Genomic DNA, 27,482 nt, shown 5'->3' with positions numbered 1-27,482 from the left:
TCTTTAGGTTGCTGCTGACATTCTTTTCCAAAGACCTGCTTGGCATTGCCTTCTTGGTTGCTGTTTCTGGCTTCTTATTTACTACTTCTATAGTGTTTTCCAAGCTAGCCCTCACAGGTTCTCAAAAACCTTTTATTGTCCATCAAAGATTATAGTTACAGTGGCAATGTATTTTTTGTGGCATTGCAGCAGATTTCATAAGCATATTAAGGTCAGGAATGAGTGAGCAAAATAAAGGGCATTATCAGAGCCAATAGGTTTTGAATGTATGGTATGTGCTGTTGACTTTGCCTGTGCTTGTTTGTGTACTGGGGAGGGTACACAGACGAAATCTTCTGGCGAGTGGCACACCCACACTGTTGAATGAGCGCTGATAAAAACATCTGGAAAATGGATTCTACAGAAAGAGTAGCATCAATTTTTCAGGTTCGTTTGTCAATGCTCACTCCCTGGTGCTACAAGACCAGTTACAGACTGTAAAATAGAGTCTCATGCAATAAATTGTAAGGGGTAGGACACACCGAAATAGCAAATGGAAGATTGCAAAACTAAAATACTTGTTGGTGTTGATCCAAGATGTGATAGTAAATATTGTGAGTCTGCGGGTGTAGGTTTCAAGCTAAAGAAGCTAATGACTGAAGAGGCTCATTCAAAGCCCTTTGAAGGAAGTATAGAATACTGTAAGTTTGTCATTAATGGCACATTTGGCATACACGTCAGACCTGAAAAAATATACTAGTTATACCACCAGTATTCGTAAAATAAAACAGTATTCTTTTAAAAAGAAATTTCAGACACACTGAATGAAAGTGTTTACTGGTGGTGGAACATCTGAGAAAGCTGAGTATTTACCTTGCTTGAAGAGTTGGTTCTCGGATTCCTGTCTTATTTGCACCATAAATATGGTATTGCCATTTTATGTCTTGCCTACACACAGCTTTAGCAGTCTCTTGGCTAGACCTATTGTTTTCAAAACATTGCACATATATAAAGTGGACCTTGGGTCAGCTCTTTGGTCATGATTAGTCAGCTTTGTTGTTTATTTGAGTTTTTTGTGTTTGTCCACCAGGGGCATTTTATTTTAACAGCATCATAATAAAATGAGTTGTATACTCGAGGAAACCCTTTTTTGTTTATTTGAAATCTAAAACTCCATTAGAGTGCATATGTCCATGCTCTCTCTCCAACCTTTTGATAGATACTTCTAACTGCAGATTATTGACATTAAATATTCCCCACATGCCAGATTGGATCGCAAATCTTTCGCCTTAGCAGTGCTCCTGCATGCTTTACGGCTTCTCCTTGACTTTGCATCTCCTCGGTAGTGACGGAGCAGAGTTGGTAATCGCTACTCCTATTCTTTCTTTCTGCACCTTCCTATGCGAATTCTAGAGGTCCGCTCCCAACTCAGGGCTCTGTTTCTTGACAGCTAGTGTTGGGTCGAGAGGAAATACAACTCACCTCCCTTGAAGCGGCAAAACAAATTTGGCGAGCTGCTACTGCCTGCATCTATGGATGGGGAGATGAGAATGGCACACTGCTATACTGGTTGGCCTCCCATCCCTTGGCTGAGAGGGTCATACCGGAGATTAGAGACCACAAGGGCACTTTCCACCACACTGCTCCCGCCATCGCTCAGACGTTTGTGGACTATTCTGCCCGCTTGTAAGAAGTGGTTCCCCATCCTCCTGAAGAAACTGCCTCCCCTCTTCTGGTTGAGGTGCCCCTTCCCCAGCTCTCTCCCTCCGAGAGACAGGACCTGGACCAACCTCTCACAATTGAAGAGATTAGATCGGCTATCTCGGCGGTAGCGTCTGGGAAGGTGCTGGGCCCTGACGGCTACCCCATGGAGTTCTGTGCTATATACAGGGAACTCTTGGCCCCCCATTCACTGCACCTCTATAAAGAAGCGGTTACGGTGGTCTTTTTCCTGGTCCATATATTCATCAAGCCACCATTGTGGTTATTCCAAAGCCTCCATCGATCTCATGTGCAGATTACAGTTCCCTTTCTCTCATCAATGGCGAGGTCAAAATCTTTACTACCCTCCAAGCCTTATGTCTCATGCACCTTGACCAATGCGGCTTCATGCCTGCTAGGAGCACGAGACACTGCCTGCGATGCCTCCATGTGGCTCTGTCTCATTTCCATCTTTTTCCACCTCTGTTGGCCTTACTCCTTATTGACTTTGAGAAGGCCTTCAACACGGTGAATTGAGGTACCTTGCTCATGTCTTACAGAGGGCTGGCTTCCGGCCCCTCTTCCACACCTCCATCCGTATCCTCTATTCTAACCCTATTGCCTGTGTACAAATCAATGGAGTGGTCTGGGAAGCATTCCCCATATGCCCTTGGACCAGGCAGAGCTGCCCCCCTTGCTATTCGTGTTTGTGATTTAACCTCTTGCTCGTCTCATTCGGTTTGATGCACAGATTAGCAGCAGATGGGAGTGGTATACCAACCATGAAGATCATATTGCGTTATACGCTGACAATGTCCTCTTGTATCTTTCAAATACTCAGCCCAACGGTCCTCACTGTCTTCAAATTCTACAGTTATTCGCCGAGGCCTCTGGCCTACATATTACTCCTGTCAAATCGATTCTGGCGCCATTATCGTCCTCCCGATGTTGTATAAAGTGTTGTATCCCTATACACCGATTGAGTTTTCAGTATCTAGGTATTCAAGTGGCGCTGCACCCTGAACTGACTTGTTCACGTAACATTACTCTGCTAACTCGCAGAGTCAAAACGGACCATAAGAGATGGCAGTCTCTCTCATTGAACGTCATGGACAGAATAGCTCTTTACAAAATGATGATATTGCCTAGGTTCGTATATCTCTTTCAAAATATCCCCTTGGTGCTACACCACCACCTGTTTCCTGAACAAGACTCCGTGGCTGCTGCCTTTCTGTGGCACAACTCTAGGCCGCGCTTGTTCTATGCTAATTGCCAACGTGCCCCCTGTGACAGTGGCCTTGGCATGACCAACCTATACTTGTACTTTCTGGCGACCCAGATTCTAGTAATAAATAACTGGCTTAATGGGGGTTAGTCTGACCCAGCCTATAGAGTTAAACTTGCTATGATGGGGTTCCCACGACTAATGGATATGCTTTAAGGTTGCACTGTCCCAAATACCATGCCGGAGGTGACCCAGATGTTTTTCTGGGCTGGAGGGTGGCACTGCGTCACACAGGGTGGAACAATATGCTTACCCAGCAAACTCTGTTGTTGTGGCAGGGCAGATAACTGAGGGAGGTGGCATAGTTGGAGGGCTTTGGTTGCTGGGGCGCTATTGGCATTACACAGCTGGGTGATGTTTGACCCAGTACACAAATGCACTCCTTCCAAGATCTTTGGAACATATACGCACTGTCAATGATCCAGTTCCACAAATACTTACAGCTGCCCCACGTTCTGAGTATACACTTACCTCAGGGCACGCCCCTCCTGGAGTTCTGCCTTTCGAGGCAAAGGCAATGCTGGGTGCTCTTGGGAAAGGGGGAGTTTCCCAGATTTATCGCATGCTTATCATTATTGCCCCATACCCGATGCAACACCTCAGACTTAGGCGGGAGGGCTGGCTGTGTCCCCTCGAGGATGACGACTGGAGAGATGCACTGATGGCCCCCAGAACTATTGCAATATTCTCCAAACTTCGAGTAATACAAAAATATTACCTCCAATGTGCTTATCTTAATCCGGACCGGCTATTCAAGGCAGATCTCCTAACCTGTCTGAAATGCTTTCGATGCTCTTATGAACCTGCAGATGTTTTCCACACGGTCTGGTCCTGTCCCGTCAAACAGCAGTACTTGGAAGCAATGATTATAGAACTTTTGATAATCCTGGGCTGGGAAATTGACCTGTCCTCCTCATTTCTTCTGCTGGAAGTGCTCAATGGTGCTGGTGGTACTCTGGCATATCGGATCCTGTTGGGGATTGCAGTTATGGTGGCGAAGAGAGATATTGCAACCTGTTTGGTTAGAGGTCCCATGGGCCCACCCTTGGCGCAATATTGAATATTGCATTCTCTGTATACCACAGTGAGAGTGACTGTGACATAGATGTGACTGTGACCTGTTGTATTGTTATAAAATCAATACAATTGTTTATGGAAGAACAGGGAGAGGACTCCATAAATGTTGTATTAGCGTACATCAATTGCTACGACCCCAAGGCCTGCACTGAGTGCAAGTCCATGCATGATGCTGCCGAAGAAGGCTCACCCCGTTCTATTGGGAGATCTTAGGGCCCTACCTGCGGACGCTCGTCTTCCCACCTTCGAGATGCCCTTTTCGAAGTCGAGTAAGTTGAAGAAGCATAAAAAGAAGTCAAAGCATCCGTCTGCTTCCCCCTCCCGACCTCATGCCTCAAGGTCCCGATCCACCTGCGGAGCCGGCATCTGACCACGATCCACGTTTTCCAGAGTTATCCTGGAGCCAGAGTGATTCCTGCTCAGTTGAAGGAGTTCTTCAATGCTGTGCATGCTATCTTTGGTCCACCTACTTTCTTTGGCACTCCATGCATGCTCCCCTCCATGGCATAGGAGGGGTTTTGCCGGGTGATGAGGTGGGCGCCTCTAGCATCCCGATCCTCATGTGATTTTAACTGGCAGGATTTTCTTACTGGTAAGATCAAACCCAGTGTTAATATACCTGGAAACTCCTGTTGCGGAAACCGGGGTCATTCGTGATCGAGTAGAGCAGTATCCCACCCAGAGATCTTGCTCCAATACCATGGGGGTTATTGCAAATATAAAAATCAGCATGCATAAGTTATGCCTATACAGGGTCGTATTTTGTATGCTGTTTGACTATTTTTCAAAACTTGATGTGTACGTTTATGTTCCCTGTAAGTAGTCTTGAATTAACTGAAAAAGCTTAACGATGCATCTTCTCCCAGTCAAACTTGAGTATATTTAACGCATCGTGTGCAGAAAACCTGAGTAGCAGATAGAAAATTTAAGGGATTTCTCAATTATTTTTCCATTTCTTTTTTTTTTTAACCCCAAGTGAACATATATTTCCTCTGCATGTCTGCTTTCAGAACGCACACCTTTATAAAAGGTGGAAAACCCCAGAAATCCTTGTACTTTCTGCAGCACTTATCTCCTGGCTCATTCTGACGTGACATAGGTTGGAGGAAAGCCTTGACAGAAGCTTGTGATTCACGACAGACTGTTCAGACTGACTGCAGGTTAACTACATTTTCATAAAATGTTGTGGACCACTGTTCTGAACTGGACCCTGCGAAAACTAAGGTGTTCACTGCATATGCATAATCTGTGCATTCGCTTGTTCGTGTGCACCTGTTTGACACTTAGTGAGTCCGGCGTAAACTGTTAATCCATAAATTACAGTTTTTCCAGGCTCGCACCTAGAGTAAAACTTTATGAACTTTTGCTTTATTGATTGTGGTAATTGCATGGGTGCTTCCTAGCAGTCAGGTACGCTTAGAACAGTTACAGCAATCCTTTTTGTTTTTAAGGCATATCACTGGAAATTATGATTCTTGGCAATCATGGCTGCTTCCTGGCAGTCAGGTGTATTTAGAACAGTTATGGAACCCTTTTTAGTTTTAATGCATTTTACCGGAATTTATGATTCTTATTGGCCGATGGAAAATGCACTGTTGGTTTTAAATTACTAGAACCCGAAGATTATTTAAACACACATGGATGACCATATAAGTTTTGGCAAAGGCATTAGGTTTCGCCTATGCGAAATGTATTAGCTTTGCCAGTGTTCTTTTTACATGTTGGACAGCAGTTGAAATGGTGTGCTACATGGCTTAAAGATAGACATAAGAACTAGGACGCAGTCAGTGCTGGCTGCTTCATGGTGCTTTTTTTTTACTTTGCTGCCATGTTGCACAGCAGCTCACCTTCTATGTAAAATGTTAAAAAAACATTGACAAAGCCAATACATTTCGCATAGGCGAAACCTATTAGCTTCGCCAATGCTTGTTTCATACTAGTTTTAATGGCACCTGTTTTCTCAGACCTTCATTGTCTGTCAAAGATCTACTAACCCAATACTTCATCCAGATGTGAATACAGAGTAAAACAAAGTTAAATTAAATGCATCCTGTTGCATTATCAATAAGAACACAATTCATTGGCGGTGGCTGTGGCCAAGAGCAGCCAGGGGGAGCTTGTGGTGCCAGGAGAACTTTCAGATGGAGAGGGGTCACATTTTATTTTCACCCAGATTCGCTGTCACAAAAAAACGGATCCGGCACTTGCGGAGGTTTGTTTAATTTTCCCATAACCAATTTCTGAACTATCAAGTATTGATTCCTTAGTATACATTATTAAGCTGTCCCTAAAGGAAAATATTGTTCTTACATTTAAAAGTATAACAAACCTAACAAGGGCGCTTGTTTAGAGTGTATTACAATTTACAGAAAGTCTTAATTTGACTCCCATACATAGATCACATGAGGGTGTTCTGGTGGTTCCATTAAAAAATAATACCAGATAAACCTCACAAGAACACATTACTTTCTGCAAGTAACAGCCTGCAGATCAGCCCTTCCAATGCATTAGATAGATAGGCACATGTAAATTGCTTTTAATTAAGAAAATCCATTAAAAAGCCATACAAGCGAACTCATTCACAAAGAAGAAAGGTAAAACAGGTTCAAACAGGCTGAAGAAAACCCCCAATTGTCTTGGGTCAGATAGGCCAGTCTGCTTAATGCCCACTAGCAGAATAAGGAGGCGAAGCACCATACAACTTGCACCTTCACAGCTCCCCGAGTGGGTACATCGGTGGATGGGTTAGTGGCACTGCTGGCTCTGTTTGTCTGCACCCTTAAATAGATCGGGCGACTTCCAGGCCCAACAACCTTAAAATGTGGAAGGCTGGTAAACTAGTGTTGATATATTGAAAGGTTTCACAAGCCAGTCCATAAGATCGGTAATGAGCAAACAAAAATTCACGTATTATATTCCAAGCAAAGACTTAGACTGTAAAGGATTGTATCTAATGTTGATAAATAAAAGCCAGAGATGGATTGGGCACACCCCTTGTTCCGACCGTGAAAGGTCATTAGAGCAGCAGTAAGTTTATGCATGCACTCTTATGAGCCATGCAGACTAAACACCTGCACATTCCTTCTAGTCACAAGCAGGGAAAGGTAAAACAGAGACCAAAAACTGCAGACGAAATTTCTGCAAGCCACCTCTTAACATCGTGACAAACCAAGTCATGGGGCATTAAACATGGCCTAAACTACCCCTACCAGAAATCCGCAATATAACATATTTTAAAGGTAACTGTTGTAAAATGTGCACATTTAGCCATGCCAATAAATATTGTTCCAGTGAGCAAATACAACCGCCTTCTGCCAGCACATCATTTTCCCTTAAAATACGAAATGTATGTGTGACCTCTGCCACATATAACAACCTTGCAATGCAACGAGGGAAGCCTGTTTCCAAACAGATCCTAAAAGTCCCTCTATGAAACTCCATGCATCAACTGTTGAAATGGACGGACACTGGCTAGCGGAAACAGTACTTGGTCCAAGCTCTACTGCAAGACGAAGACTCAAAGACCAGGAGGAAGAGGAAGACGAAGACGAGGAGGAGGCGCTGACCAATAGGAAGCAAGGAAACTAGAGTGACTTGGGAAGCCATGTGGGAGCCAGCCAATGGTAAGTAAAGTGACATTGGAGCCACGTGGGAGCCAGCCACTGGTATGTAAAGTTAAGTAATGGGCCCCTTTTAAAAGTTTTCTTTTTTAAATACAAGAGATTGCGCTAGCACGGCAGAAGCGATGTGCAGGCGAAAGCTACAATACAAAAAACAAGGAAAAGAAGAAAAAAAACATTGGCAAAGTAAAATTTAGCCCTGGCACTGAAGTACTCTACTTTTAGGCTAATTTGCACGATTTGAAAAAAAAATCCAATAACTCATAATTCAAGAGAGCCAATGAAAGATAACACATTGCTCATGCTGCATGATTTAGTGGCTACATGCAAAATGCGAATTTCGGTTGAAAATTCCTATTGATCTGTGTATGTAAACATGTATGCATTTTTAAATTATACATTTTTTTGATTACATATGTTTGATGTGAATGTGAAGGCTGTCTCTAGGCGAGACGACCGAAAGAGCTCTGGTCAAAAAATGGTCTTATGTAGAGAGCATGCAAGAAAGAGTATGAGAGTCTCAAGAAGTTCCAGTATATTACAAAGCTCTGAGTAGGTAATGACTTTAATTAATATTTCTAATAGATTTCTGAACATTGTGTGCATTTCAGAACAGATACTTGCATCATGGTAGAAGTTATGATAATGCTTGTCTCAAACGTTATCATCTTAGTGTTCTCTGCTCACAAATCTCTTTCACATTTTTCTACTTTTGTCTCAGAGATTATGAAGTTATTAAATTCTTAAAATCAACAAAAACATTAGAGAGTGGGGAATTGGTCGAGAGTCAGGGTCTTGCATGGAAAAGGTTACAATTTTCCCATTAATTCAGGACTTGTCTATTGAAAAAGAAAAAAGCATAAGCATGTATTCGGAAAACTTACTTTCTGTGTAGACATGGTTTCCTTGCGGCTTGTTTAGAGATTAGAGAGGCTCACTCTTTCTTTCCTCAATTAGCAAGTACATTTCTTGTTGGTAATACAGGTGATTTGAGAGGTGACGTATTTGGTGACAGGTTTGTGTGTGAACCTCTTAATCTATGTGGCTACTTCCTTCCATTACATTTAAATGACATACTCCCAAATGCGACACAGTGTGTCTAGCTGCCCACAATTCCTCTGACATCTGTTCTGCACTGATCATGTATTTGCATTCCTTATCATGCATGCACAATTATGCATGCAGGCGTTTCCAGAGTACCGAGCCAATAAAAAGAGACTAAAATATTCTCAATAATAACGTTTCATTCATCATCAGAAATCTTTTAAACCATCCAATCCACCATAAACGTATCTTGCCATCAGTAATAAAGACTCTTCCTACATAACTCTGTGGATTGATAATTTAAATGCTTTCAAGTAATTCAGTGTTCTTTTGACTAAGTAAATGCTAAAACATCATGCAGGTAAAATCTCTCTGAGTTTAACATTTCCCTAATCTTCCTGTCTCACATAAATGCTACGGCTTTGATGCCTTGGTTTGTCCATTGATACTGACATGCAATATCAATTACAGATGCCGAATGCACTCGCATTCATGCTATTTAGTGGGAACAGTGTAACGATTTGGAATTCGTTACCTGCTATTTCAAATTTGCCACTGCATGTGTCGCATAGTGAGTACAAAGATGGCTGTGTTTAATACATTCAACAGCTGTGTTCTTAAAAATATTTTTAGGTAGTGAACTAATGTAGCTCTGATTTCTATCTAGCCAGCGCATGTCTGATTTTTCCTTGGGTGAATTCTGCTAATATTTGCAGTTAAGGCAATATAATAATAGTTTTCAGAATGAGAATACCATTATCTACCTGATCCTCAGGTAGCATCAAAGTCTTCGTTTAAGTCTTTAGTTTGTTCCCAATAAATTACTGTTAGCTTTAATATAACTCAAAAACATTGTGGCAATGATTACCTCTAGAGCATTCTGAACATCCAGTCGATATTCTGTTTACTGTTGTTCTGTTGCAACCCCAGGAATTAGTTTAGGGCCCACTTTCTTAAATCCGTTTTGAAAGTTGAAAATAGTGGTTGAGCAATAAATTAATAAATTGGTCATGTTTGCAATTAAAGCCATTCAGGTGTTCATTTACTCTCTGAAATAGCGATGAGCCTTCACCCTGTTTCTTAATGTGATCATCATTAATTTTTCTAAAGTGCCCTTATACCTGGAATACTCTAGTTTCAGTGGATGTCTTTAATGGGTTATTCTAAATGATTGATGGAAATCACAACATTGTAAAAACTGGATTCTACAAGAGCAAACCACCCCTGCTTCATTGACATTGATAGAATGCTGTCCTATTGACAGTCATTGAGGCAACTGAACTGTCTTGTTGAACTTTGTCCTACTCTCTAACCTGAGGTGCAAAACCAAATGTTTTCTGAATAGGAATGGCTGTTTTGTGCTGCTGAACTCATTTTTGTCATTCAGTGGGACTATTAAAGATACCATCTCCTCTTCTCTCATGTCATGTGGATCACTTGCTGGTTTTTATCTGCTCCCTGTATGGTGTTAATGAAATCCCATGTTGGCTTGGTATTGGTTTCATGCCGATGTTCACTGGGTAGAGGGCCGATTCTTTACCTTGGTAGAGGGCCGACTCTTTCGCTAGGAATTTTGTTTTTCTTTGTTTAATTTACCACGTAGGCTCCATGATGAGCTATGTGTACAATTATTTTTGCTTTAAATCTAACTACTTTTCTTTTGCCCGGAGCACAATCGAACAATTTATTTTTAGTACTTGAATGCAGTCTAACTAATTCAGAGTTGGGGAGTTTTTTTATAATGTTCAAGAAACTTTGCCTGATAATATTAGGAAAGTGGTCATAATAACATAAAAGATTTACATTTTTGCTTACATGGGTGACCTGTTCCTATGGTTTAGAGTGTGAAGGAATAAAATAGTTGGTTATATCTTTATTTTTTTCAAAGACGAAGTTATTTCTGATAAACAATGAGCAGGGTAATACTCTTTGAAAGAGTACTGTATTTTCCAGGTGAATCTGTATATGTCCTTGACAAGCTTCCATTTAGGCATGGCTTTCTCTTTCCTTGGCTGGGTTCAAACTGGAATGGCATGGTGAGCAAAAAAACGATGGATTTAGGCCCAGATCTCTGTACTGGGGTGAATGTATGACTTTGTTCTGCATTCTGTCCATCAACTGTTGTTTTTGCATTTCTCTTTCCTCTAGCCTTCAGCTTCAAGGGCCTTAACTATATCTGCCCTATCAAACTAGTTGTATTTCAGTATAACAAAACATAACATCTCCTTTCTCAAAATTGGTTTTCTGAAAGGATGTTAGTTGTCTGTCTGCGCCTGATGTCAAGTGTATTTAAGACTTGTTTTTTCTCAAATAATTGTCAGAAATCCTTTAAACCTTTAAGGTGTCCCTGGTACCAGAGTACTCATTTCTTGAAAAAGTAGTCTTGTTCTTGAAACTGGTATCCTTTTCGTATAATGTTGCCTAGACCATAATTTCTCCTTTATTTTGTAGCCTGTAATCATACAGTCTGGTTCATTGGCGTAGCAGTAAATCATTACAGAGCCACCTCCCTTTAACACGGCCCTTGGATATGAAGGAAAAAAATACTTTTCTGCTGAGTGTTCACTCGAGGGACTGTTAAGTGTTCGGTTAGGGACTTCTAACTGTTCAGTTAGCTCATTCACCATTAGGGCTCAATCTATTCCTGTGCTTCATTTTAATGGCTGTGAGTAAAAAGTAGATTATAGAGTGTTAAGGGGTGCATATTCCCAATATAATTGAGGTCCCTCCATATACTGTATGTTTAAATGTATACACACTAGTGTTCTGTCTGAGAAGGGATCTCTCCTTATTTGTCTTCTCTAGCCAATCTAATTATGGTGTGATTTCTGGACAAGAGTGTTTTCTCCATAAAGGTAGATGGCTCAATGAAAGCGTCTCTCTGTTTTGGAGGGCCTACAAACATTCTAATAGTTCATTCTACGTGAGGAGTGCAAGCCCCTACAAAACCTATGGGTCTTTCCTTTTCTTGTAAAAAACTTGTAATCCACTGAGAAATTACCAGGTATTTCAAGGGTACATGCACAAAGGTAGACCTTAAGTCAGATCACCACTTAATTACCTGTTGGAGTGGAGAAGTTTGAGTCTCCTACTATTGAGACTTTTTTACCGCCCCTAAAGAGAAACCCTCAATTCTGTCAGCAACTGAAAATAACACAGCGATAAGAGCTGATCTACTGACCGGCTCAGTTGCAACTGAAACATAGCGTTTTACAAGATAGTGTCTGCAGATTGAGCAGTGGTCTCACACCAGTTTAATGTAGTTGATCCTGCATTTGTTCCCTCCAGTTAGTGGAACTGCTTTCTCCAAGTTCTTCATTAGTATAAAGTATTCTTTGACATGAGGACATACGCCTCAGGAAGGTGAAGGCAACTGGTTTTATGTGCAGTAAAGAGCATTGCTTGTCATTGTCACATTCACGTGTATCAGCAACCCCACTAACTGTGAGGAAGATACATTTAGCTAGATGTAATGTGTGAATAAGCTACAGCCCACGATAGGTACTCAGAACATATTATGATGCAGTTCATATTCACACACTTTCGCCTATCTAGTGCATTTCTTTCCAGAACCAAGGACTTATTCTAGCCCATTTGGCAAACACGTTCAGGTTACTTTAACCTTATTTAAGTATGGTTAGTCCCTATTTTTAATGTACAGAAAAGATAAAAATGATGGAACGGAATTCACTAGAGTACTTGGCATTGATGCAGATTTATTCAGGCATTTCTAACCATCATGGTTGTTGTTTGTAAGTGAGTCTTCAAAATGGCAGAGGCATGCCCAGGTGTTTTCTTCGCTGCCCATGAGCTCTCTGGGCTGCCAGTGGTTCTAATTGGTGCAAGCAGTGCATTACATCTTTTTTTCGTCCTTTTAGTTCATCGTGGACTTAAGCATAGCATGCAGCAAAAGTCTGTTGGTGGATAAAAGCTCTATTGCAAATACTCTTATTGCCTTACTATGCTTACCTTCTTCAGGGACTCCAGGCACCATCAGAGGTCTCGAAATGGTAAAACACTGACCCATGCAAGAAGCACAGACCCAAGAGATAAATTAAAATATGGGGTCTGTGATCTCATTGTCGATTATAATGTAGCTCAATCTGCACCGTTGCCCTGTTTGCCTCTGGGGTCATGCGCAAGATGCCAATGTACTATTGTATGCTGTAATGTTGTATGTTTGAATAAGCAAAACACTAAAAATAAAGTTATTAAAAAAAAAATAAGGGGTCAAACCATTAACAATTGGGTGACCCAAGCACATCCACTGACATTGCCAATAGATGTGTTTCTGGGGTCAACCCACAAGAATTAACTCAATAGGCCTAAGCCGCAACCAGTACATAGGTCTGTGGCTTTCACCCAAAAGCATTACCTCAATAAAACCAAAGACTCCACCAGCAGATGAGACTGCGCTGTCAGAAGCATTACCCAATTAAACTACAGACACCATGAGTAGACAGGTTTATTGGGGCATCCCAGAAGCGTTACCATGGTAAACCACAGACCCCACCAGTAGATCTGTGTATGTGATCCACCTGCAAAATTGTATTAGAGGTAAAAGCAAAAATTGTGGGCGTCTATTGTCGAATGTGATCATGTTGCAGATGATTAGACTGGAGCAAAGGCAGAAGATTCAGGGAGGAGATGGGGGTTACAAACCATAGGTTCTGGCTTGAGACCTTGCCAGGCCCAAACAGGAAAGGTCGCACAGAGACATAGCCTCTCCGCCCCGGCAGGAGATAATTGAGAAGGGCTGACTGAGTAAGGAGGAGGATCGGAACACAATGGTGCCGCATCAGAGGGAGCTGGGCATTGGTGGGAAGCAGAAGCAGGGGTATCTGAGGAGGGGGGGGAGTTTGACCAGGGTGACATAGAGGCTGACATGGCTAGTTTTGTCTAAAACAAATGATTTGGTGGTAACAATTGATTGAGTTCAGTCATGTTGTTGTCTTCCAGTTTATGAATCTAGCTTCACAGTTTTTATGCAAAGACTTCAGTTTTTGTTACCTTTCTGTACCAATGGGTGAGTGGCAGAGAGTTTTAAGATCCGAATGCATAGAACAGTTTGTTTGCTCCCAGCTACTTTCTTACTCTTGTATTTTCTTGGAGTTGGTATGTGGACTTGGGGTTCCATTAGGCCCGTTACAGAACCTTGAAATATTTCTCCATGAATGTTCCACCTATACCGGTGTTACAGGTGCTGAGTAGGAAGGAGGTGGTTACTGATCAGGCTGTTTGGCTTTACAGCTCTGTAGGGACTTGAATACATTTAGTATATTTGGACTACTTTCACTCAAATTTCTTTACTACTCCATGCATCAGTTTCCAAGCAGCATTAAAAAAGATGGAACAAACTCATTTCTTTCCAGACACTCAATCCCTTTGTTCGACCTTGTATTCTCTGAGATAAATAATTATTAGTTTGTTTAGAAACTGATTTCAAAATTTGGCTCAGGAAAGGGAATCTGTGTTGCGCAAGTGCACTTCAGAGGTATGTAAGTTTACTCAGTAATACGTGCATGCCTGCTTAGATGCACATGTCCTGCCCTGCTGTCCTTATTGTGCTGTCACTTTGTAATACAGGTCAACACTGTTTGATATGCTCCATGGTCAATATGAAGTGCACCACAAGAGTGATCTTGCTGAGGCCATCCATTAGTTGTACTTGTCCTTCAAATTAATGCAAGCGGATGATGTATGGGTAAAATGTTGTAGCTTATTTGTGAAATTTGTATTTGTAGCTTATTTCATTGTTTGTGCACAGTGCACCTGCTATAAGGCGAAGGGGCTAGGATGTGCAGTACCTCCATATTAATGCTGCAGTAGTTTATGCCTAAACCCACCAAAGTGATATGTTAACAGTAGATTTAAGAGGTGATTTATCTATGACTTTGTATTTGAAACAGTGGTGACATTTTAAAATCGGCTGCTAAGGCTCAATTCACTTAGAAAAACAAAAACCTAATGTGCGTGGAATACTTGAATTAACCGAAGCCACTGGTTGTTGCATAATCCTTTTGCCCACTAGACGCTCTAGACAGAGACTAGTCATATGCAACTCGGTCTTGAATAGGAACATTCCAGTCTGAACTGTCCATGCCAGCAACCCCCCCCCCCCCCCCCCCCACCTACCTCCTGAGCAAAAATGTGAGAAACTCCAGACCGGTTTCAGCCTTTTAGACCTCATCAGTGAAGTGCAAATGGTTCCAGTGGTACTGTGACCCTGGGGCCTACATCTGAGTACACCCACCGCACCAAGGGTGTCTTGCTTAGATAAAAAACAAGCATTGGCATAGCCAATAGGTCTCGCTTTTGGGACCTTATAAGTATTTAGTTATGCAGCACAATATCCTTGGTGCAACAACAACTGTTGCATGGCTAAACACTTATAAGGTCCCAAAGGCGAGACCTATTGGCTATGCCAATGCTTGTTATTGACATGTTTTTCTTCTTTTAACCATGTGCAACAGGCCATTGCATGGTAGTTTCGGGACTCTTGTAATGTATGCTAGCCTCTCCCTTTGGACAGTTATGCTGTTTAACGTAATGCACAAAACCACAACCCAGTCACAAATCTTGGGATCAGGAGGCCCCTCCTGCCGACTCACTTTATCACACCCTCTAATATCATTTGAACAGCACTGAACACACAAATTATTTTCTATTGCAGGATACTTGTGGAAATGCACGCAGGGTTTTGTGTGTTGTAGTGATTGCAATAAGTATGAGTTTGGGTAAACAGAATAATTTTACGAGTTCATATAATATTTTTATGAAAGAACAAATCAAAGGTCTTCAATTTTCAACCTGATTACTATTGAAATTGCAAAGTACGGTTTAGTCAGTCAACCTTTTGAAAATATTGTTTTGTCCTAAACCTTCAAGCTACATAAGTGCATCTTTAATAACACAAGCATTTGCAATGCAACAGGTCTCACATTTGTGAGAGTTTAAGCTATTAGCATTGTAAATGACTATGCCTTTTATTTATGTTTTAAAAACAAACACAAATAAAAGACCTTGTCATTTAGAATGCCAATAGCTTAAACTCATGTAAATGCAAGACTTATTGCGTTGCAAATGCTTGTGTTTTAATTGTCAGGGCTACATTATACATGCAGGTCACGTGGCAAGGAGGACCGGGGAGTTTAAGTTCCGCTGGGGACAGGTCCTTCAAGATCTGTGAGCAGCCTGCGCAAGCTGGCGTTTCTATCTTGGGACCCAGACTTGGAGTGTCAGGGAAGAAAATATTCTAAGATCTGTAACGTTTATGCTGTGCAGACTAAACTAGCGAAAGTGACTCATTTTACACAAGTTTGCTGCTGTGCACAGTTCTGAAACATTTGCCTGTAACAAACTTGCACTAATGGAAGCAGTTTTACTAGGTTGGAAAATTAAAATGAATTGAGGTTATGTTGCATGTCATATGTGAAGTGGATGCTTTCGCAGTTAATACACTGTATGCAAATATTCACATCTAGATTATGGTGACAATCTGTCTTTCTCCATATGCACTTCATTTCCATACAAAGGCTGGCAGTAACCCCAGCTCACTCGGCGTCTCCTTACCATGATGATGGTTAAAGAGCGAAAGCGCTTGAGTTGATTTTACTGTTGCAAAAGTATGCCTTGAAATAAAATAAAAAGCAGGGGTGCCCGCGCGACAGCAAACACGCGAGTGGTGCGCGCGCAGCAGCGGAAAAAGTGAAAGCCCCAGATGGCGCCTTGGGCGCTGAAAGCTGCCGGCTGCACGCGTACACGCTCGTGTGAAAGCAAGAGCTAGGCCGTGTGGCAGCGCTTTGAAAACCCGTACACTAAATGTCTCGGCCAGACCAGCGCATGCGCTGGATCAGGCCAGACCTAAATATGGTAAATGGAATGCTTGAATGAATGTCAGTCACAGGTATTTACGCGTACCTTATTCCAGTCTATTGTATTTGGTTGTGCCCTCTATGCCACTCTAGACAGAGACCAACCACATGCAAATAGGTCTTGGTCCTGCTCCAATAGAAACAGTGCCATATGAACAGCTAGGCCACGGCCCCTCCAGATGGGAACACAAGCAAGGTTTAAGTCACAAAAAATAGAGAGAAAAAGTAGAGACTGACTGACTGTCATTGTAAATACTTGACGAAACATGCCCTTACTGAAAGTATGAGCGACTGAATGCAAGTGTGTTTGCAGGAGGTCTGTAGGTCAATAGTGGGGAGCAACTAACTTCAATGTGGACTTTATAGATGAAGACACAAGCATTTACTATTAATAACAGAATTATGTTATAATAATGAGATTGAGGTTGTATATTTAAATTTGACTTTTTTTTAATTGTTTGATATGAATTGAATGCATACACATGAACAATCCAAGAAATTGTGGTTGAAAATTCTTTTGAATACATTATATAAAAGCATTTAAAAATTACTGTTCCAGCTGTTTGTTATGTATTATGTTAAATACATACAGCAGTGCACACAGGTCTTTCAGGCTTATTTTGTTTGACTTGAACACCTCTATATTCACACAATAGGGAGACAGGCAGTTCCCTAACCCTGTGTTGCACGCATACATTTGGTGACACTGTCAAACTTAGGTTGAGAAGAAATGTAAGGTGTGCGTCACTCTCAATATATTTATTCGATAGTAAGCACACTATATATGTAGAATAAATGTCCCGTTTTAAGGGATAGCATTGCCTCAGTTCTTTCAGAAGATGAATGCAGCCCATTCTTTAACACTTTTCCGCACAATATCTGCATCGCTCCTACTGACATTGTCTTGTTGTTCTTGCAGGTTGACATGAAGGGAGGTGGGACTGCAGACAAGGAGGTGACTAAAATCAGCAAAGAACTTAGCTTCAGCAATGGGGACTGCACCCCTCCTTTGTCGGACGCCCACGAGTGCTCCCCTCCTCTCATGGGTAAGAGGAGGTACGCACGTACAGGTCAGTGTGGCCAGCGGGTGCCTTTCTCACATGCTTTTTCCTTATGGAGTCTCACTTGCTTGTTTCTCCGTTATTCCACCTTGAACTCTGACTTAATGTTTATTTTTGTTTGCCCATTTTCCTATGCTTTACGTTTTTCATCTGTTATTTGCTCCTTCTTCTTTTCAAGTTCTGCTGCTGCCCTTTTCATGTCCTTAGACTCTCGCACGCCCTCTCACTTGTAAGTCCTATTTCTCGACCCTCCATACCCAAGCCCCCATCCCTTCTAGCTGTGTGGGAAGGGAGATATTCGAAATTCTCTCTCCTGGGCTTTGTTGCTGCTTTATTTTTGCTCCCTGCTACCATTTTCTTTCTCTCGTCTATGGCAGTTTTTATATCTGTACATGTGGGGGACAGTCTACAACCCCTCCCTTACAGTGCGAGGTCTGCTTAGCCCTCCATAATTGTGGTCCTTTGCCTTCATGTTTATTGGAGCATGTATGAAGAATGCCTGTAATATGTGTGTCTTTTTGTATCAGAACTGTTGACCACTGCATTTCCTTGGACTCAAACTGTGAGTTGTGCTTGACTTTTCAATACCCTTGTGCTTGGCTGCCAATATCTATCTCAGGCATTGTATCCTGCCTTAGACTTACCTGTTCCTCGTCCACAAAACTAGTGTATCCAGTGGGTAGGAGTGGCAAGCAGCTCAGATCCTTTGTGTAGCCCAGGTTTCCACATTGCAGTGATACTCATTCTTTCCCAGTTTACTTTGTGGTGGTAGTTTCTCTATTTTTGTCTACATTTTTTTATTGACATTTTCATTTTACATGGTAAACAACAATGGTGAAATACAAAGTATTGCCACAAAGTTCTCCACTCTAACATAAATATTATACTAAGTAAGACATCAAAAAGTAGCAAAAACAAAGTTAGGGAAAAATGAAAGAAAATACAAATCCAATGAGGAACAAAAGAGCCATTTCACTTAACAAATACAGTTTGAGCAATGCCTAAGATAACCTATCCCCACACATAACATACACACAGGAACCCAATGAATCAAGCCACCAACATCAAACTTTTCATCCCAGAATCAGATCATAGATAAAAGCACTCAAATCGCCATCACCGTTGAGTGGATTAAAGAAGTATACCACACACAAGAGGAAGATAATTAAAATTCACATAAGCCTAAAAATGGATCCCAAATCTCATCAGATACCTGTGTTTGATCTTGAACCTTAAAAATCCGGTGGTAATGCGTAACTAACTGGTAAAGTTCAGCTAGTCATTCTTGATGCGTGAGCACCTGTGAATATGCAGCTCTTAGCCACTATAAGGGCCGCCGACATCCATCATCTAAACGGAAACATCCACACGGTGATACATGTCTCCACCTGAGTCAACTGAACTGGTCTCAAAGTGATCACCAGGACTGGAAGCTGGTTCATTTTTTGGATAACCTCTGATATGAGAAGTGCATAGGCGTTTAAAAACTGCAAGCTCGTTGGTGAGTTGAAACATGTCACTTTTACCAACAGAGCAATAAAAGTACTAGGCCCCTCAACCAGTTGACTGAACACTGAGGAAGCCTGTGCAACAGCCAGGAAAAACAACAATATGAACCTGGAGTGGAACTTCTGCTTGATTGTCATTTCCCTTTTCCCTCTGGACCTGGCCTAAGTCTGGAAAGTATGCAGGACCTGCTAGCTGCTTGCCTTCCAGAAAGGAGGACCTATCTCCTTGGGAGAGGAGCTAGACTCCACCTGTCAAGAGGAGTGATTTAATAAATGAAGTCATGCACAAATCCAGCTGAAGGAAGGGACCTGTACAGGGAAATCTTGACAGATATAGACTGCCCTAGAGTCCCCAAGGCTTCTCTGCTTACCTGCCCAGCAGAAGCACATTGACATCTTGGTTAAGGAGCTGCTCTATCTTCTTTATGAATTAAGCAAGGTTTACCTACACTGGTCCCAACCTGCCACGTACCTATAAGGTATGTGTACTTATCTCCTTCGATACCCATTAGAAACACCCAGTCTGAGGTCCCGTCCCATTGGATGGCAGAGGTCGCCCTAATTACGGAACCATGGGAACCATGCCTCCGGCTGTTATGGTTCACAAGATATCACCGGTTGAAGCTGCGTTGCTGAAGATCTCCTTCCTCGTGACCAATAAGTGGTAGCTACTCCTCTCTCCAGTGCATTTTCAGTGTGTGCCTGCCACTTGTGGGTGCCGTCAACAATCTCTTCTGCATCTCGAGGGGCATTGACCATCTGGCCAGTCTCTGTCCACAGTAGAAGGTTCATTTGGTGACTGGACTCAAAACTCAGGCCCATATCCTTTTCCTGATGCTGGCTCACCAAAAGAGTTGCTCGGCATACTCCCTGTTAGCAATAGATCCATAAAACAAGCATAAACTTGTGGATTTAATGGGTCAGCATTTTTGTCATAGTCTGGGAAAGTGGTAGAGAAGAAAGGTGTAGTAGTTTTGGCATAACCCGTCTCAGCAGAGACAGGTTACCTAAACGCACTCTATTTGAAGTGTTCTTTGTTCTGGAGTGTTGATCTAGAATCTTAAGGGTCAGTTGTTGTCGGGGGCCCTGTGGATAGGACATTTCCTTAGTCGTGGATTGAACCTTCAATAAATAAGAAATTATTATTTTATTTTTTACTCTCTTTTTTGGGGGGAGGACCAGCATAGGGACAAGCGGCGGGGGCCTGTTGGCAATCATTTTTGGCAGAATGGTGGCATCAGTGTTAATAACCGAAAGAGGCCTATAGGAGTCGCACTGATTGGCAGCCTTGTCAGGCTTCAATAGCGTCACCAGAAGGGCCTCCTTAAGAGTGGGAGGAAGGCCCCCCTTCTTTTATGCATCCGCATGGACAGCCAGGAGTCTAGGGGCCAGATCATCAGCATAGGCTTTGTAAAATTAGCTCGGGAGCACATCTAGGCCCGCAGCCTTACAGGTGGGGAGAGACATCATAGCAAGCTTAACATCTACGACATCAAAGGGCTGTGTGAGATATTCCCTCTGTTCAAAAGACAGCCACCCAAGAGTAATATCGTCAAAGTAGGAGTGTATATCCGTGTTCTGCACCATAGGCCTGACTGCGTAAAGTCTGGTATAAAAGCGCAGGACCACCTCGCTAATCTCGGTCGTGGTATATGCACCGTACCCTCCTCGTCTAGCATCATACTCCTGACACCTGGGTGCTGCTAACTTTTGAGCCAGCGAACGACTGGGCCTGTCCCCCTCACCATAATACCAAGCCATGCTACTTCGGGACCTATGCACCATCTCCTGATCCATTGTGTCATTACGTTCGCACACAAGCTCCCGCATCGTGGAAAGCATCTCAGGGTAAGGGTTTCTCTCGTACTCCCGCTCCAGAGTTGATATCTCCGTTGCCAATTTACGGATTCTACGCCGTAAGTCCCTCAGGACTCCGGCCTGCGCACCTATGCAGGCACCTCTAATTGTTAGCTTTAAAGCCTCCCACAGGACCCCAGCGCTCTCTACAGTGCCCTCATTCTCCCTGAAGTAGTTGTAGATTGCCTCGCCTATGGTGTGCTGAAAAGCCGGGTCAGTTAAAAAGGTCTGTTGCAGACGCCACATAAAAGGTGGCCGTTCACATGCAGGGACCTGCAGCTCAAGGACAACTGGGGAGTGGTCGTAGAGCGTTTTAGCCAAGTGGCTAACATTGACCGCCCACGTGCATACGACATCAGAGACGAGGCAGTAATCTAAGCGGGACCATGTCCCATGCTCATAGAATTTAAGGTTGCTTTCCCGTGCCCCAGTATGTTGCAGGTGCCAGACATCATGTATGTTCCCTGCATCCACTAGGCCAAGTAGGACCTCTGTGGCCTGCTTATATCCTGCTGTCCCACTTTCCAGTCTATCCATGGTCACAATCAAGCAAGTATTAAAATCCCCGCCCCAGAAGATTTCCGCAGGGAGAAACTGCGAGATGCTGCGCCAAACATCCGCAAAGGACGGAGCATCAATATTTGGTCCATATACATTAACCAGTAAAACACTCACTTTGCTCAGCTTACCCTGGACCTGCGCCACCCGACCCTGCTCTTCCGTTTCAGAGTGAGTGACAGAGAATGGAACCCCTTTCTTGACTAGGATCATCACCCCCGTGAGTAGGTGGAGTTATAGGAAGCTATCTTGACCCCCGCCCAACGCGCACCCACATTTTTCTCGGAGGCCTTGGTGAGATGAGTCTCTTGTAAAAAGGCTATTTGGACATCCAACCGGTGCAGGTATGCTATCACAGACCAGATTTTCTTGGGGGTGTTTAAGCCACGCACTTTCCAAGTCAGGAATCTCACTCTACCATTCATTCAGGCTGCTCAACCATAAAATGAAATAATGGAGTGCGCCAACAGTATCATAATGCTGGAAGGGTTCAGTCATAATATATGAGAATAGTGCCAAACGTCCCCCGAACCCCTCCCCGCCAACCCCACACCCACTTCAGCGAACCCAACATGCTAAAGCCATCCCATCCCTGTCTGAACCAACCCCCTGTCTAAACGAACTCCAACAATTACAAGAAAAAAATATGCATGTGGGGTACTTCCTTCTGGGCAGCGCCAGAGAACTACTAGCCTCCTATCAGGTAGGAGGTGACTGATCAGGTCAAAAACAGCGCCAGAACAGAAACATACAGTAGCGCAAAGCATGTGCCGCAAAATAATCTCCCATATACAAGGCAATTCCATATATGGAGCACCATATACAAGGCAATTCCATATATGGAGCAACCCAACAGTTCTGTTCTGCACTCGTGCATAAGAAAAACCTCAAGAAAAAATATTATGTAGCCACTACAGTCTTGCCCACATGAAGATAGCAGGCCCGGAGCCAGTCCAATTCACACCGCCACCCTACTGCTCCTCATCGTCTCAATCAGCCGTGGATTCCCGTTTCCGCCGATTCCGCTGCTTAGCATGTTCCAAAGCCACTTTAGGGTTCGTGAATAGTCCCCCGCCTGTCCAATTCGGAAACGAGCAGGGTACAACATGGCATATGGAATACCCTCAGACTGCAGAATCTTCTTCACCGCTCCAAACTCCCGTCTCTCCGCTTGCACAGTGACCGTGAACTGAGGGAAGAGCGCCAAGAGTTGCCCTGCTGTTCAATGGTGCCCCAAGGTCAGCTTCCAAGAGTGTCAAAAGTAGCGAGCGGAGCACACCGCCCTGTTGTAGGGCAAGGATTCTTGAGGGCGCCCTTGCTCCCAGGCCGCTGCCCCCTGCACGCGATCATGTTGGATGTGGCTCGCAGGCCATGGCACCCGCCCAGGTCCGCAGCCGCAGGCCAGGGCTAGCCCACGCCCCCACTCACAGAAATCTGGTCTCGACATAGTGTCTTCTCTCCAGGGGCAGCGGTAAAAGATGTTGCTCGGTGCCGCCTCCAGGCAGTCTCCGCACGCCGTCACACCGCCGCCGTACGCCACATGGGAGCGTAGATGGTTCGGGCCACAGCGTCTCTACGGCACCGCTCCGCTGATTGCGGTGATCCGATACAGGCACAGGCAGCCCTCGGGTCACAGGAAAAGTGGCAGAGCGCCCAGCAGGTACCGCAATAAAAAAGCCAGCCGCACGGCCTATTCGCTCAGCGGGTAGAGATTGCCGCCGCCATGTTGCGGTGTCGCAGCGGGATTCTCGGCCGCGATTACTTGCCCACTGCAGCGGCTCCGGTGATAGCACCACCACTACGTTCCTGGGTGTCTCAACCGGCAGAGCAGCTATGTTGGGTACATGGATGCATCGATTTAAGGGCTAATATTTGGCGTATTGGAGATCAACCGGGCAGAGTAGCACTACGGCACCGCCATCTTGCCGTGCACCCTCTAGCGCCCCCCAAGAAGAAATTATTTGATTCATCTGAATGCTTCGTACTTCTTCACACTGGCAACGAGCTAGCGGAAAAATCACCTTAACTCCTACTTCAAGCCACTCAATTCAGAAGCGTCCTAACACTGCCAAGGATTTCACCAAAATTAAGGTACTGTTTAACCCTGTGCTGGTGTCTGATTGGCTCGCAAAGCCCTACTGCCTTGTGAACGCCCCGATTTATTAATTGACTTTTGCTCAAAAGAAGAAAAGCGGTTCCCTTACCTGCTCGGCATGCCTCCATTCCTCGCGCTTACACTAACCAGCGCACGTTCATCCTCCTCTCCACACCACAGCGCCGCTTCGCTGAAGACAACAATGATGCACGGTTCCGTTACTTGCTCGCGCTGCCTTGAGCCTACACAAACCAGCTCGTGTTCGCAAAAAAAATTGATCACTCTCTCACATGTGTAGAAGTCATAAAGAAAGAGAATGGTACTTCAGGTGATACAATACCGAGTGTAACAAAATCTGTGACTAAATCTTCCTCGAAACAAACTGAACGTGTGAATCATACACCCTGAACTTTCAAACCTACGAAGGGCTTCATGGGAAGGTGTTTCCATTTTGATATGGTTGGCAATTTGGCTAATGATAAGTCATGTCCTGCCTTATCTTCCAAATGCCACAGTTGTGGTAAATTAGGCCATTTAGCTAAAGCTTGTAGAGCTCAGAAAAACAAGAAGAACAAACGGGTAAAAGAAATTTGCCCACAAAACTAAAGTGATTCTGATTATGACGAGTTACACTGTGGTGAAATACTACTTCAGGTCGGCCTGAATAAGGGTAAGAGCCCCGTTGACAATGTCAAAGTGAATGTTCATGCTATAAACATGCTCTTTGATTCTGGGGCTAAAATTTCTTTAGTTCCAAAGAATTTCTTTGATATGACCTTGAAAGGGAAAGTAGAGGTTTTTAAACCTGACATCAAGCCTCTTGCTTATGATGGACAACCTATAAAACTATTTGGTTATTTCATGGGTGATATTGAATACAAGGGAAGACTGACTGCAGGAAAGATTTATGTCTCCTCCTGGGGGACAGTATTGTCAGCTGGGATCATCAGGATGATCTAGGAGTGATATTAGTTCCAGGTAGTGATCCCTGCATTGTTCTCAAGGACATTACCTCTCCTACTGTTTCTAGGGATGTCGTTGTTACTGAAGATTGATCAGGTGGGTGACTTATGTAGCGAATTTGAACAAGTCTTTAATGAAAAGTTAGTCTGTCTCTCAGGTTACACGCATAAAATCATTCTTAGAGCTGATGCCACTCCTGTAACATGCAAGGTGCGCAGTGTACCTTTAGCATTAAGGGAGTCCATGCGTATTGAACTTCAGACGCTGAAGAAGGAGGGCATAATTGTAGAGACCAAAGCGAGTGATTGGTTGGCTCCAGTAGTTCTTGTACGCAAGGCCTCTGGTGAGGTGAGATTATGTGTAGATCTTTGAGCTCTCAATGGAGCTGTCATTGCCGACAGATATCCCCTTCCCAACATCACTGAGATGCAAATGCAATTGGAGGGGGCTAAAGTTTTCTCCACATTAGATCTTAAAGCTGCTTATCATCAGATCAGAATTGATGATGATTCCATGGACTTAACGGCTTTCATAACGCCTTTCTGGACATATAAATCCCCCCACCTTCCCTTTGGCTTGAATTCTGCAGCCTCTGTTTTTCAGCGGGCAATGGAAGATGTCTTGCATGGGTTATCTGGAGTAAAAATATACCAAGACGACGTCTTAGTCCATGAATCTTCTCAAAAAGTTCATGATGATAGGCTTAGATCAGTTTTTGAAAGATTTAGGTCACGGGGTTTGACGTTACGTGAGAGCAAGTGCAAATGAAATCTCTCAGAAATTGATTACCTGGGGCTCAAGTTGACAAAGGGAGGAGTTAGACCCAAAGATCATCTTGTAAAAACCATTGAGGATCTTCCTGTGCCACAATCCAGGGATGATCTGGTCACCTTTCTAGGTATGGCGAATATTATGAAAAGTTTGTTTCCCAGTTTGCCGGTCACTCCTTTGCTATAAGGACTCTGCTTAAGAAAGGTGCAAAATGTATCTGGTCCTCTCATTGTCAAGCTGAATTTGTTGATGTCAAAAAAGCCTTGAATTGTGCACCCTCCCTCCAAAGTTTTAACACTGCTGCCCGTTCTATCTTGAACACGGATGCCAGTTCCCAGGGTTTGGGCTCAGTACTTAAACAGGTAAAAGGTGAAAAGGAAGTAGCATCAGTTTCCTTTCCAGAGCTCTTGTGGGCCCAGAAATACAATACTCTGTAATTGAGAAGGAAACTCTATGTATTTTTTGGGCAATCAAGAAGTTAAAGTTTCTCTGGGGAAGCCCATTTGTGGTTCATTCCGATCATAAACCTTTAAAAGACCTGTTTTGCAAGAAGAGCTTAGATGCTGTATCATCCAGGATTTGTAGGTGGATAGTCGCCTTACAGGACTACGACTTTACGGTAAATTATATACCTGGTTCAAAAAATAAAGTCGCTGATTGTCTCTCTCGTCTAGTTCCCGCACACTCTAATGATGAGTCTGACAACACGGAAAATCTTTGGGAAAGTGATGAATACAAGATGTGTGAGGTTATAGAAGAAGTAATAAGTGAGGAAGAGTGGAAGAACTCCATCAAGAGTGACACTGTACTCTGTGAAGTCTGTAGGTTGGTGACTGAGGGTTGGGGTGGTATAAAGAACTTAAATGAGGAAGTTTGCAAGTTCTGGAACGTGCAGGATGAATTATCTTTTGGTGATGGTCTGCTTTGGAGGGGTACTAGACGTGTTCCTGTATCACTTATTAGAATGAAAGTCATTCATTTAGCTCATCAGGGTCACCAAGGCATTTCAAAAACCAAAGAGAGGATTTGCTTACATTTCTGGTGGCCAGGTATTGATCTTCTTCTGGAACGTATGGTGAGGGATTGTATGGAGTGCAATGCCTGCGACAAGATATACAAGACTAGAGTTCAACCCATGGTTTTACATGTCACTCCTGCTCGCTGTTGGCAAGAAGTGGCTTTGGATCTCTTGGGGCCTGTTACAAGCAAAGCTGGTCAATCTAATGTTCTTGTCCTAATGGACATGTATGAAAATTTGCCTAGCTGTAGTACTGGTAAGTTTCAATTCTATTATGGACACGGAGGCGAAGATTATGCCTTTTTCCTTCGCTTTATTTTAACAGCAGCATATTTTAAGCAACCATAAACAAACTTCCTTTCCCATGAACTGCAGGGAAATAAAAGTCTCAAACAGGAGTCCTTCTGCGCTGTTCACACTCCAGCAACCCAGCTAGTCCCTTCAAGCTGTTTCCTCATCCTCTTTCTTCGCGTGAACCATTCCATGTCAAACTTCGCGCTTCTTGTTTGGATCCATCGTTTTCTGAAAAAACAGCCAGCATCAGAGAACCATACCGGAACCAGATTAAGTTGCAAGACAACCAAATACCACAATCTATTCAAGAACATCACATAAAAGAGAAACACATTTCAAAGACCCATGAAAGGATTACTTACAATAGAACATGGAGGGTTCACGTCTTCAGGGGTCATTGGGAGGGATAATCCCCGCCTCTTTGTCCTTACTAGAATTGAAACTTACCAGCACTACAGCTAGGCAAATTTTCATTCTTTGTCAGGACCGTAGGCTCAGATTATGACGGTTCAAAGCTTGTCTACCACCAACTGTGCCACATCAAGCACTGGTTTGAAATAGAACCTCTTAAAGGTCGAGTCCGAAGACGAGTCGGCAGTGCGCATCAGGTCTTCCAAATGCGCCCCTTGAGAAAAAGCCTTTGAGGCCATCACCCCTCTCGCCGAGTGGGCACCAAACTGCATTGTATTGAACACCCGCCTCCTGCATTACCCAACGCACCCATCTGGCAATGGTCGGGGATGAGACCGCTCTGTACGTTTTCGGTAGCGCAATGAG

At 43.4% G+C, this 27,482-nt stretch overlaps 1 protein-coding gene across 4 annotated transcripts in view; it reads left to right on the top strand.

The window, feature by feature from the left end:
* Positions 1–27,482, top strand: part of DNMT3B (DNA methyltransferase 3 beta) — a 511,613-nt gene that overhangs the window by 35,258 nt on the left and 448,873 nt on the right. For all 4 annotated transcript variants that reach the window (XR_014966866.1, XM_085619485.1, XM_085619484.1 and 1 more), the window contains exon 2: positions 17,500–17,650. Coding sequence is in view for 3 of the 4 variants with exons in the window: in XM_085619485.1 (XP_085475611.1) it covers positions 17,500–17,650 (151 nt within the window). In the remaining variant the exon portion in view is untranslated. The remainder of the gene's footprint in view (positions 1–17,499; positions 17,651–27,482) is intronic.

Source organism: Triturus cristatus, chromosome 7, assembly GCF_964204655.1.
Source record: "Triturus cristatus chromosome 7, aTriCri1.1, whole genome shotgun sequence".
In the NCBI taxonomy this organism is placed as follows: domain Eukaryota; kingdom Metazoa; phylum Chordata; class Amphibia; order Caudata; family Salamandridae; genus Triturus; species Triturus cristatus.
The sequence above is the reverse complement of the archived record's forward strand: the minus strand, read 5'-3'. Positions and strand labels throughout refer to the sequence as shown.